Consider the following 13,230-nt stretch of genomic DNA (forward strand, 5'->3'; position numbering starts at 1 on the left):
CACAGAATACATGTTAGATTAAATAATACTACTTATACTTCAGCAATAGTATCACAGTGTTATTTTATTGTATCTCTTATACTATATCCGTTGGTTGTGCTGTTCTTTTTACTTCTCTTTCTCTCTTTTCTGTTTTTCCTTTACTAGTCTACTTACATTGCAATGCCCATAAAATCTGTAATACTCCCTGCATGAATCATAATAAAGCTATTTATATGCAAAAATCAAGCGGAACACTATGGCTGTAGCTGTAATGCTCCACTTGTGTAAGCAAAATCTGTTAAACAATTATTCTTATTGCCACATCGCCAGACAGGACACCGAGAAAAAAAAAAAAAGCAAGCCAATTCAAGCTCTGCAAAACCAAATGAAGATGGACCCAAAAGCATTGACGGACGAAATTACAGCGCAAATGAAAAACAACCTGACAGAACCTAAAGGTACAACATGTATAAATTACAGCAATTTACTGACATAAATGTAAGATAGTATCGATATATATATTATTTATTATCACATATGAACTTAAAGTCTCAATCTTTGTGTCTGAATTGCCTAAATTGCTATTTATTATTTAATAGAAGTCAGTTACTATTTGTGAGGGTAGAATCTTTTGCGGTACGGCAGCACAGAGCTGATATACAGTACTAATGACTGTAGAGATCATCATAATGCTTGATTGGGACTTTGGTAAGTTAGGCCTAAATACTATCCTACACAGACTAATAAAATATTATTTATAAAATTATCTAGCCTTATTCAGGCCACAACCGGTCCATGTTTGCTTTGGTCAGAGTGCCCAAAGCAGTGTGTTGAATTCCCGGACAATAGAGGTAAGGGGAGATGGAATTCATGAGGTCAGGAAGGAGCAGAGGGTAATCAGTGTGAGAGTCTTTGGGTGCGGTGGAAATTGATTCAGCTCCAGTCCACTGGTTTTGTAACAAGCACTTCTTGAAATATAACCATTATACATAACAACTAAAACCAGCTAAGGGATGGTCCTAAACTAGATTTGTGCAGTCAACACTAATGGTTATTTTCTGAATAACACAGGGAGTACCATACAGAGCATTCTGTCTCACTGTAAGGTGTGGAGGCTGCAGTGCCTCAGACTGGAAGAATGTGACAAGAGTGGTGAGCAAAGCAGAGAGGATCATATAACTCCCAGAAAGTAAATGAACATAAATGTAAACACTACTCTTCCCGTCCAACCATACATCCGTGCATTTTCTACAGTAACACATAAAACAATGAGCTAACCAACCCAACTTTAGCCTGAAATTAACAGAGCCTTACCTATACAGGAATATCAGCAGAGGCAGACTTAAGTTGCTGATTAAATATTGTGATATTTTTGCTCCTCTTTTAAGTCCCCATTAGCTGTTGTCTGATTCTACAATACATAAATATAATTGAATTTGATTGTCCAACAAATCGTCCATCAACGTTTTTATCTGGTCTGCATTTTGATAATCAAAACTCATGCGCATATTGTCATGTTATCATCCTCGTCTTGTCATGTTTTTTTTTTTTTTATCTACATAAAAAAAGCCTTGTCAGTAAACTATTAGTGCATTGTTTATCATCAGCCATTTCAACAAGATGTTGAGTTTAGCAGCCGACCACCCCCTCATGAGAGAAACTACTTCTGGCAATTGTGTTAATAAAAGAAAACATATGTAGTTTGTTCATAAATAGGCTATCGGAATTTGCCTGTACTATGTCATGACTAATAGGAATTAATCATTTGAAAATCTGAAAAGTGTAGGAATTGTGTTTTAATTTGCTTTTGTTTTTGGATAAAGGGTTAATTCTGACCAGCTTCTGGCAAAGTAGAGTAAAAGCTATAAATTGTATAAGATTTATCTTGAGGTGCACATTGTGCGCCACTTCTTCTATAACCCACAATTGTGGTAAAAACATCACAATTTTCCAATTGTGGGACAGTAAAAGCGATTTTCTATTCTATTATATTACTAGAAACATATCTCGTACAAAAACCTTGATTTTAATAATTTCTCCATATTGGTTAAGAAATTTCCAACAGTCAGCAGACCATCTTTTAATGTAGACATTTCAATGTGACAGAAAGCCCCCTTTGATTGTGCATTTTAAGGTAACCAATCAGATGCATTCGACAGTCTAAATCACCACACCTCTCTCAGTTACTTATGCCATAAGTGTCCTTATGAAGACAGTGTCATCATGACTCTCCCATGGCTTATACTGCTTCTTCTTCATCAAGGATGTAAGTAGATTTAATGAAACAGTTTAATATTTTTTTATGTTGTATATATAAACTTTTTTAAAGTAATCTTCACTGTTGTTTTTTTTATGCTTTGCAGATACTTTAGTTCCTGTCACCACAGTCCAGCTTGGGGAACCTGTCACTTTGACATGTGTTGTGACTGAGACGTTTGAAGTCATGACATGGATTCATTGGTACAAGCAGAGTGCTGGAAATACTCTGGAACTAATTGCAGTGTTGTGTAAAAGTACAAACTCAACCTACGGACCTGGATTTTCACCCTCAAGATTCAAAATAACATATAATGATAACAAAAGCATTATGATGATTTTGTCAACAGTGGAACAAGATGAGGGGATGTATCACTGCGCTCATATTGGCTGGACTAAATCTGCTTGGAGTGGGACCTATTTATCATTAAGAGGTAAATACAGGTATTGGTTTAAAATGGAAGGGGATCTTTTTTGTTATTAAGATTGCTGAAATTATTTCTTATCACGGTCTGATACCGGTGGTATATGTTTGTACCAACACTTTTGATCAGATTAATTTCTTTTTTTGTATTATTTTTTCCTGATTAAACAGAAAACAAATTATTAACTGTTTCATAAGATTTGCTATTCCTACACAACTATACAAATAAATTGCATTTCCATTTGAAAATAATGATAAAAGATGGTTTTATGCACCTCAACCTTTTTTTATGATAAACTGTCATGCTGTTTATCTGTAATATCTTTCTAGCAGATATTTCCAAAATTAAGTGTTCTATTAAAAATACTCCACATATAAGGCTAAAAACAAACTTTTGAGAATCTGGAAAGCATATTTTTTTTGTTGACTATTTCTTACTTTTGACTTTGTGCCTGATTGAAGGTGCATGTTTGAAACTAAACGGCCACTGAAATATACTTTTGAGGAAAACAAAATAATTTTCTTCTATGTTTAATATTTTTTGAGGGTTCTAACCATAAAGTTTGTGAAGATGAACTTAGTTAGAATTAAAAAACAGTAACGGTAATTGATAGCCCTCAGGGATTTATGTTAAAAGTAATAATTCAATATGACTAGCATTATTTATTGTCTCTGAAAGTGACACTTATATTATGGATTGACCCAACAAAGTGCTGACTTTAATCAATTACATTTTGAAGTTGGATAAAGATTCAGGACATTCCAACCTGAGCTATTTGGAGTTCAACCCTGAATCGTCAAAATACCTCTAGAAACACATAAAATGTGAGAATATGAATTATTTTATTGCTGTTTTGGCACTAAAGAATAGGGAGGTTATTAGTAAGGAAGAATGTCTCCCCCATTGACAGCTGAAGATAGGAAACAGCACCCCTAGCGACCCCAGCAGGGATAAGCGTGACAGAAACTGCAACATTTTATATAAACATAACTTTTTAAATTATTCTTTCCTATTGAGAAATAGATTTTATTTACTTTTTAGAAAGAAAGTTACTTGAATGAATAAAATTTATTTTAAATCAAAATCTAAAAGTGTATCACCAATTTTTTAGCTTAACGCAACACTGTGTAAGTTTTCGTCACCAGAGTTACTTGGCCTTAAACTTCCAGGTTTAGTGCTCCTAAAAAACAAGTGGCATCACTGCACTGTCACAAAATTAAAACAGTCTCTCTACATGTTTTGAAACCTGATAGAAGAGCACTTTGGAGCTGCTGCTCTAAATCCTACCATCCAAAGCTATGTGTTGTAAGCTTAACGAAAATGTTAAACTTAGTTTGTTCTCCTGTTCAAGGGGAACTCAGATTGCCATAACTCTTAGCTATGAAACCAACCCTCTCAAATTATATAGGCAAGTTTCTGATGAAGGTAAAGCCACATAGGCATTGATATGTGCCATGTGCTGTGTATTTACACATTTTGGTCAAAAGTTACTTAGGGTTGTTTAATATCCTCCCTCAAATTTATTAAATAGACAAAAATTGTATATTTTTATTAATTTTTCTAAAAACATTTTATAGCCTAAATGAACATATATGACCTCTATTCAATGGGAATTTATGATATTCCTTCATAGGAAACTCTCAGAGAACATCAAGCTACAATGTTGTTCAGGAGCGAGCGGTTTCTGATCCCCCCAACCCAACAGAAAAAGAAACTCTACAGTGTTCAATTCTGTCGGACTCTGAGAACACAACTTGTTCAGGAGAACCCACTGTGTTCTGGTTCAGAGCCAGATCAGATACATCCTATCCAGACATCATCTACACTGTGGGAAATACACAGGAACATTGTGGAAAGACAAACAATCAGAAAAAATGTAGTTACACCTTCTCTAATGATGTCAGCACCTCTGAAGCAGACACCTATTATTGTGCTGTAGCTACATGTGGAGAGATAATATTTGGAAATGGACCAAAAAGGGTAACAAGCAATGAAGGTATTGTAATTATCATGGCATTTATATTATAAAAGAAATATGCTGCTTGTTTGTGATACCTTTACTTTGTTTTCTAGATAATAGACCTGAAAGGATTGTTCTCTTGATCACCTTAATCGCTTTGGCCATTTCTGGAACCATGAATATCATTTTAATTTGCTGTCGATCTCAAAGATCAGCATGTGCCCGATTTAAAGGTAGGGCTGATTTATTACACTAAACCTTCCAAAGCTAAAACATTATTAATTTGTCAAATAGTGTAACATATCGAATATATGTTAGAAAACTAAAAAAAAGATACTGCCAAATGTTCAGATGGAAAACCTTACTAAGCTCAGTTTTACTATAATCAGATGTTTGATGTTTGCTTTGTTTACACAGAACATTCCTCTTCAGTTCCTCCTCAACCAAATCACAGGGACTCAAGCCAACCAATGGATAAGGCAAGTAATAACACTAAATAATTATTGCAACTATTTGACTGTATTGACATAAAGCAGCAATAAAAATTTTTCTTGAAAATATTTTTCACAGAGTGAAAATGAACAGGATCTAAATTATGCTGCCTTGCATTTCTCTGGAATGAAGAAACAAAAAGAAAAGAAGAAAAGAGAACTAAAAACTGAAGAAAGTGTTTATTCACAAGTTTTACATGAACATGCTAAATGATATCAGAATCAGACAGACATAACTTAATCTGGATTTTTGTAGAACCCAGAGAATGTTAATTACACAGATACTGCAAATGCTCAGTTGGATCCCTCTACCTAAGGATCAACTTCTAAACTTATTGCAAAAAAATTTCAAAAAGTTTTTCATGTGCTTTCTTTTTTTCCTACTCTCCTGATTTGTAAATGTTAATATTCTTTAATCTACTTTAATTTACAGTTTAAAATTAACATGTGCTAAAATCTGTGTACCTAGCTAGCATATGGTTTTCTTTCATAGCTGACAGCTTGGGGACAGCAACTGTCTTCAATCTGTCAACCCACTCAAAATTCAAAGTTGTGTATCTGCAGTGCTAGATGTGCAAGTCCTAAGCATATCAAGCACACAATTACTTTTACTTGTGCCCGAACTGTGAGTCTGACAAATGGAGCATAAATAGGGTTGCTTGGTTAGGCTATTATCATTTATGTACTATAATTCTCATCATATCATAATTTTTTAAAGAGAATTTAAGAAATAGTTAAGATGTCTGTACTTATAAAAAAAATTAAAAAAAATTACATGCTTTTTTTCAGTTTCAAAACTGTTTTTGTTGTGTTAACCATGCTTTTTTGGGATGTTTAGTATAGTTTTTCCTTGTTTTTTCTTGAATTAAGTTTTTCTCATTTAGAAAAATTCATCAAAGAAGGTAAAGTAAAAACAAAATAAAATATGTTTTCTTTTTGCCTCAGTAAACAAACCTTTCTTTTAAATCAACAAAGGCTGCATGAAATAAAAAATAAATTCATATTATTTACAGTATGATGATTGGCCTTGTATTGTTTTTTATGAACAATCTGTCACAGTGATGGTTGGCATTTTCATTTACCCCTGTGTGAAATTGGTGGGCCCTCTGGCTCAGGTTTCACTCTTTTGAACACGACAGTCTCAGGCACCAACCTTTCTCCTAGCCTCCAACCAACAAACTGAGGAAAAAGTAGGGTTTTTATACAAACAGACATAATTGGCAAATTGCATGCCTACTGGACTAAATCACTGACTGATTGGATGAGACCACTATGCAAGAAAAAAGGTACAGCTGAAACAATGCACCACTTCATTTTCACTGTTAAATTACATGCCTAAGCAATCTACATTAACCACATTACTGTATGCATACATTCAATAAAACACATTTCTCATTACATCAACATTACACCTAAAAATAGCATTTTAAATGCATCAAACACTCAGTTTCACCCCGTCAGGTAATCAAAGCCTCTGATTGGCTGAATGAGACATAAATTATTCCCCCACCCACAGTTCGTGTTTCCCAGGGGAGGAGAAGTTGTCGGACCAGGAAGTGTGTGTGCGTTTGTGTTTGTATGCGCAATGTGTGGAAACTGGAGCGGTATGGGATTATGGAGCGATATCGGCGGGTACCTCACCGAACGCTGCGTTGGCTGGTCACTCAGGTAAGTACTGAAAGTTTTTGGAGTGTTGGCGTGACAAAGAGCTCTCACATGCGGTTGCCGGCTCCGCGAGTGAAAGTTTTAGATTCGCGTGTGCGCGCTTGTGTATGGAGGTGTGTGCAGTTGTGTGTGACGTTAGCCAGCTACATTGTAGCGTGCTGTTCTGTGGCATTTGTGAAAAGGGAGGGCTGCCTTTTCACATTTCCCCCTTCCTCTGGAGGCTCGCCACTTGGGTGGCGAGACAGATAATCCGCCACTGCATTCTGCGTGCCCGCCCGATAGCGGACCTGGAAACTGTATGGCTGCAAGGCCAAAAACCAACGGGTGATGCGGGTATTTGTGTCTTTCATCTGCCCGAGCCACTTCAAGGCCCGGTGGTCAGTCTCTAAAACAAAATGTCGACCCAAGAGATAGTAAGTCCAGGGCCCATTTCACAGCAAGGCACTCCAATTCAACAGCAGAGTACCTTGTCTCTCTTGGAAAAAGTTTGCGGGTGGTGCGGCTTATGTAAGCCACAGGTCGCTGCTGATCTCCTTCACCTTGAAGGAGCACGGCCCCCAGACCAACACCGGAGGCGTCAGTCTGGACGGTCATCGGCTGCTTGAAGTCTGGACTCTGCAGTACTGGCCCGCTGCAGAGGGCCTCCTTCAGGTCGTTGAAGGCCTTTTCATGCTGGTCCTCCCACCTGACTCGGACTGAGCCAGACTTCCTGGTGAGATTGGTGAGAGGGGCTGCTCTGGTGGCAAAGTTGGGGACGAATCTCCGGTACCACCCTGCGAGCCCCAAGAAAGGGCGGACCCCCTTCTTGGTCTCTGGCCGCGGGCAGTCCCGGATTGCCTGGAGCTTGTCTTGTTGAGGCTTGATGACTCCGCGTCCAACAATGTGCCCCAGGTAGCGCACCTCTTGCTGAACAAAGGCACACTTGTTGGGCTGGATGGTCAACCCCGCTTGGTGAATGCGGCGCAACACCTCGGCCAGGTGCTGCACATGCTCCGCCCAACTGCTGCTGTAGATGATGATGTCATCAAGATAAGCACCCGCAAAGGTGCCGGTGCCGTCCAGCACCCGGTCCATCAGGCGCTGGAACGTTGCAGGCGCCCCCTGCAGGCCGAAGGGCATCACCGTGAATTGAAAGAGGCCCTGGGGTGTCCTGAAGGCGGTGTAGGGTCTTGCTTCCTTTGCCAGGGGCACCTGCCAGTACCCCTTGCTAAGGTCCAGCGTGGTAATGTACTGGGCGCCTCCCAGACGCTCTATGAGGTCTTCAAGTCGGGGCATGGGGTAGGCGTCGAAGTGTGACTGAGCGTTCACCTGGCGGAAGTCAATGCAGAAGCGCATTGTGCCGTCCTTCTTCGGCACAAGGACCACTGGGCTGCTCCAGGCACTCTCCGAACGCTCAATCACCCCCAGTCTCTGCATGACCTGAAGCTCCTCCCGGAGAGCAGGTAACAGGCGCTCTGGAACTCTGTACATCCGTTGTCTGGCGGGTGTAGAGTCTTTCAGACGGATGGGGTGCTCTGCCACTGGTGTGTACCCCGGCTGGTCACTGAGCAGGCCTTCAGGAACAATGGCCTGTATCTCTTGCTGCTGACGGGTTAGATGGGACAAGTCCAATGTCCCAACTGGCTGTTCGGTCGGGAAGAATTGCTCAGGGGTGTCCTCCTCTTCCTTCACGGCCTGCACCAACAGCTGTGGACTAGGTGGTGCCTCCCTTTCATTCCACTCTTTCAGGAGGTTGACGTGGAACGCTTGCCGCTTCTTCCTCCTCTCTGGCATCTCCAGCTCATAGGTGGTAGGCCCCAACTGTCTGCTGATGCTGTAAGGACCCTGCCACCTCGACAGCAACTTATTCTCTTCAGTGGGCAGGAGAAGGAGGACTTTCTGGCCAGGCTGGAAGGTTCTCTGTCGTGCACTCCGGTCGTACCAGGTGGTCTGGGTCACCTGGGCACTCTGGAGGTTGTCTCGAACGAGGCTGGCCATCTCCTCCATCCTGTCCCTCATGGCAATGACGTAGGAGATCACGTTGGAGGTGGTGGCCTTGGGTGACTCCCAGGCATCCTTCAGCAGGTCAAGGGGTCCGCGCACATGTCTGCCGTACAGGAGTTCGAACGGCGAGAACCCCGTGGATGCTTGAGGTACCTCACGGTAGGCAAACATCAGGTACGGCAGCCAGCGGTCCCAATCTTTGCCGTTGGCAGACACAAATTTCCTCAGCATGCCTTTCAGTGTCTGATTGTACCTCTCAACAAGTCCATCTGTCTGGGGATGGTAGGGAGTGGTCCTGATCGCACTAATACCCAACAACCCATAAACCTGCTTTAAGGTGTTTGAAAGGAAAGCTGTTCCCTGATCAGTCAGTATTTCCCGGGGAATTCCTACCCTTGAGAATAACTGTAATAGTGCAGGGGCAATGGCTCTAGCCGTAACCTTGCGTAAGGGGAACACTTCAGGATAACGTGTGGCGTAATCACAGATTACCAAAATGTACTGGTGGCCTGATTGTGTGCGCTCTAAAGGTCCTACAATGTCCATACCTATTCGGGTGAATGGGACATCTATCACTGGCGACGGCTGAAGTGGATATGGCCTGACTTTGTGTTTGCTGTAAAGCTGGCATGTGGGGCATGTTTTGCAGTGTTTTTGCACATCAGTATACAACCCTGGCCAGAAGAATCTGTCTGAAATCCTCTGCAAAGTTTTCACACTTCCCAAATGTGCCGACCAAGGAATGTCATGACCCAAACACAAAATCTTCTGTCGTAGACAGGTCGGTATTACCAGCTGCTCTGCACTGCCACCTTCAGGCTGATGATACAGCAAGCCATCACGCACAAAGTAAAATTCACCCAGCAATGTCTTTTTCTGGCCTGTGCCCACACCATCCACTTCAACAACTTGGTCAAACAGCTCCTTCAGTGAAACATCTTGGTTTTGCAATTCTTTCAGATCATCAGGAACTTGCCACATCTCCTTCCCTGCATCAGGAACTGCCGCTAGCTCTTCACCAGACATGACTTTGACTGTGCCAACTAGTTTGTCATGCCTACGCTGTCGGCGTGTCTTCCTGTCTCTCATTTTTACAGGGGAACCAAAATCTTCTCCACTGTATGGCATTTCACGTAACAACTCCTGCACCTTTTTAGCCTGTGCCCTGGTTGCAACGCAACTCATTGGGAGAGAAGCCTGCACCAGGTCTGGCAGAATCACCACATCCTGACCTAAGACCACAGGATAATTCAAGCCCTTAACAACCCCGGCTTCTAACCTGAACATCTGATCTTGCACTTTAACAGACACAAGTGCTATGGGGTATTCATGGACATCACCATTCACAAACACTACTCGCAGTTTCTCCCCAGTCAAAGCTTCAGGCTGCTGAACCAGGTGAGGTTGCACCAAAGTGTGGGTGCTGCCTGTGTCCAGGAGAGCCCTTGCCGGTTTATCATTCACAATCACACCCATTACTGGCACACTGTCAGCATACACAGCATCAGTCATAGGTCTAGGCACAGAAACCATACTGCAAGTAGCACCCTTAACCTTCTTCAGAGGACAAACTCCACGATCCCACTTCTGACACCAAATGTGAAATTGGTGGACCCTCTGGCTCAGGTTTCACTCTTTTGAACACGACAGTCTCAGGCACCAACCTTTCTCCTAGCCTCCAACCAACAAACTGAGGAAAAAGTAGGGTTTTTATACAAACAGACATAATTGGCAAATTGCATGCCTACAGGACTAAATCACTGACTGATTGGATGAGACCACTATGCAAGAAAAAAGGTACAGCTGAAACAATGCACCACTTCCTTTTCACTGTTAAATTACATGCCTAAGCAATCTACATTAACCACATTACTGTATGCATACATTCAATAAAACACATTTCTCATTACATCAACATTACACCTAAAAATAGCATTTTAAATGCATCAAACACTCAGTTTCACCCCGTCAGGTAATCAAAGCCTCTGATTGGCTGAATGAGACATAAATTATTCCCCTACCCACAGTTCGTGTTTCCCAGGGGAGGAGAAGTTGTCGGACCAGGAAGTGTGTGTGCGTTTGTGTTTGTGTGCGCAATGTGTGGAAACTGGAGCGGTATGGGATTATGGAGCGATATCGGCGGGTACCTCACCGAACGCTGCGATGGCTGGTCACTCAGGTAAGTACTGAAAGTTTTTGGAGTGTTGGCGTGACAAAGAGCTCTCACATGCGGTTGCCGGCTCCGCGAGTAAAAGTCTCAGATTCGCGTGTGCGCGCTTGTGTATGGAGGTGTGTGTGTGACGTTAGCCAGCTACATTGTAGCGTGCTGTTCTGTGGCATTTGTGAAAAGGGAGGGCTGCCTTTTCACACCCTGTCACCTGTCTAATTGACCCGGCGGCTCATTACACTCATTATGGTTTTCCATTTATGCTGCTTGTTTGCCTACCATCAGCGCCAGATTATCCGAGCTGTTTGGTGAGAGTAACTCTAGGGATCTTGTATTTGTTTTGTAATTCTGATTCTGACTGGCTTCTGCCCTTGGATACCCGTTTAGCCTTGCCCAGGAATCAGTTTAAAACAAAACTGATTGCTGGATTCTGCTGGTTAACTGAACTTGGACTGTGCTACTGACCTCAGCTTGGATTCTCCTCTAGTACCTCCTCGGCACTCTGATCTTCTTGTCTGTAAACCTGGTTCTGATTTGGCTTTGGGTATGGATATTCCCTCGTGGACACTTTTGCCTCCTTGGCGTTGGCAGGGGCATCAACTCGCCTAATCACTCTGAACTCCAGAAGCGGCACAGGCTGAAAGCGGTGGACATTCTAAGTTTTGGATTCTTCTCCTTCCTCATGGATTGGACTGTACTCAGAACAAGCTCAGTGACTTTGCTCCCAGTTGTTATCAAATATTCTTAGTCACTGAGTTTTCTATCCCTGCAGAGAATTCGGTTATCTGCCCCGCAGACATCCAGCTGCACGCTGTATTTTGTGTTTAATAAAGGCTTTTTTGAAAACCGTCCCAAAAAAAAACTAAGTCAATACTGGTAGACAGTAAAGAAACTTAGTCTAATGACTTAGAGTAGAAAATGAACACAGTTTGACCATTTTACAGGAGAGGATCGGCAAAAAGATCTTTCTACCTTCATCTTCATTGGAGGTGAAGAACCTTTAAAGGTTTGCATACTAAGGTTCTGCTGACAGAGAGCTGAGCAGCAGTATTAAAGAACCCAAAAATTAAATAAAACAATAAATAAATACATTTAAAGGTTAATAATTTGTCAATTAAATACCAACTAGTCAATGAAAACTGCTGATGGAGACAAGGTCAAACATTAAAATGCTTAAATGACTTTGCAATCAACTAACATGGCATGTCAGTGTGCTAAATCTCCTTTCAATACACCCCTGTACTGTACATCTCCACATCATGTTGGTCATCCCTTTATTGCACTCTCCATCTATTTCATAACATGCATAAACATATAAATTCTAATTTTATTGTCGGACAGAAAGTCAGACAGACCTAAACAGGAACATTCTACATTTTATGCTGTGGAATCAAATGAATGCAAGTGTTACTGTTAGAGAAGCTTTTTCCGCCAGATGTTATTTCAATAGTAGCTTGATCACTGACTCTTCTTTCTTCTTACAAATCGAAATGCAATAAATAATTGCAGGGTAATGATGCAGCCTAATTAAATGGACACTTGCTTCTCAGTAAAACAACTGTAGCCATTTAGTGAAAATCTAGGTGTGGATGGTTGGCTGGATGGTTATTTTCATTCTATAAGAATAGAATTTTACTGAGACACTGGCAAAAAATTGCATGCAATGGAATTGGAAGTAAATTGCATCTGCAATTAACATGCAATGACATAAATTAAAAACACTGAGTGGGTGGAGGGGCTGGCACTGGCCTGCTCTCTCCTCATAGGTGTTTTTCTCAACAAAAATTGGTAGTCTGCCATTAGCTCCTCAATTATCAGTGCTCCCAGTGGTGTAGCAAATTTTTCAAAAGTATGGGGGTGCTTTTTGTCTGCATATTGCACTAGCTATGAATTGACATTTTTTAAATGGCTGCTGTTTGTTTTATTTTAATATAACATTTTTCCATAATGTTTGTAACTTTACAGTTTCATAAACAATGGTTATAAATGTTAACCTATATATTACATATTACTAGCCTAATAAACTAGCCCCAGCAGCCAAATTAATTTTGTCCTGAGAGTGGTATTGCCTCGATCAATGCCCCATGCCCTAGAACTGCCGGGTCAATCACAACGCAGAGATGTGTTTTGAATTTCTGGATGCAAAGCGGGCGGGTGTTGAGGGCGTGACGACAAATCTGCGCGATGCTGGAGAAAGCACAACAAGGAAGATGGCAACAACTATTAAAAGGTTCTTGTTTGGCTCAGCTTTGGAATCAGTTTTAGATTAGACTTGGGGTTTTCGTTAAAACGTGAGCAAAA

The 13,230-nt window shown here is 41.2% G+C and overlaps 1 protein-coding gene across 1 annotated transcript; it reads left to right on the forward strand.

Annotated features, from left to right (window-relative positions):
* The first annotated feature begins 2,193 nt into the window (after positions 1–2,193).
* Positions 2,194–5,866, forward strand: LOC119791525. The gene is made up of 6 exons (XM_038297672.1): positions 2,194–2,248; positions 2,346–2,672; positions 4,297–4,659; positions 4,737–4,856; positions 5,041–5,102; positions 5,194–5,866. Exons 1-6 carry the CDS (start codon positions 2,206–2,208, stop codon positions 5,326–5,328), a joined length of 1,050 nt encoding a protein of 349 aa, XP_038153600.1. The 5' UTR covers positions 2,194–2,205; the 3' UTR covers positions 5,329–5,866.
* The last annotated feature ends 7,364 nt before the right edge of the window (positions 5,867–13,230 follow it).

Source organism: Cyprinodon tularosa, unplaced genomic scaffold (assembly GCF_016077235.1).
Source record: "Cyprinodon tularosa strain WSP-4 unplaced genomic scaffold, ASM1607723v1 ctg393, whole genome shotgun sequence".
In the NCBI taxonomy this organism is placed as follows: Eukaryota; Metazoa; Chordata; class Actinopteri; order Cyprinodontiformes; family Cyprinodontidae; genus Cyprinodon; species Cyprinodon tularosa.

Bases quoted from the DNA above. Each gene is read 5' to 3' on its own strand.
- LOC119791525 (XM_038297672.1), top strand. From the start codon at position 2,206: ATGACTCTCCCATGGCTTATACTGCTTCTTCTTCATCAAGGAT. The intron at 2,249-2,345 runs GTAAGTAGATTT...TATGCTTTGCAG, and splicing joins GCTTCTTCTTCATCAAGGAT to ATACTTTAGTTCCTGTCACC. The intron at 4,660-4,736 runs GTATTGTAATTA...TTTGTTTTCTAG, and splicing joins AAGGGTAACAAGCAATGAAG to ATAATAGACCTGAAAGGATT.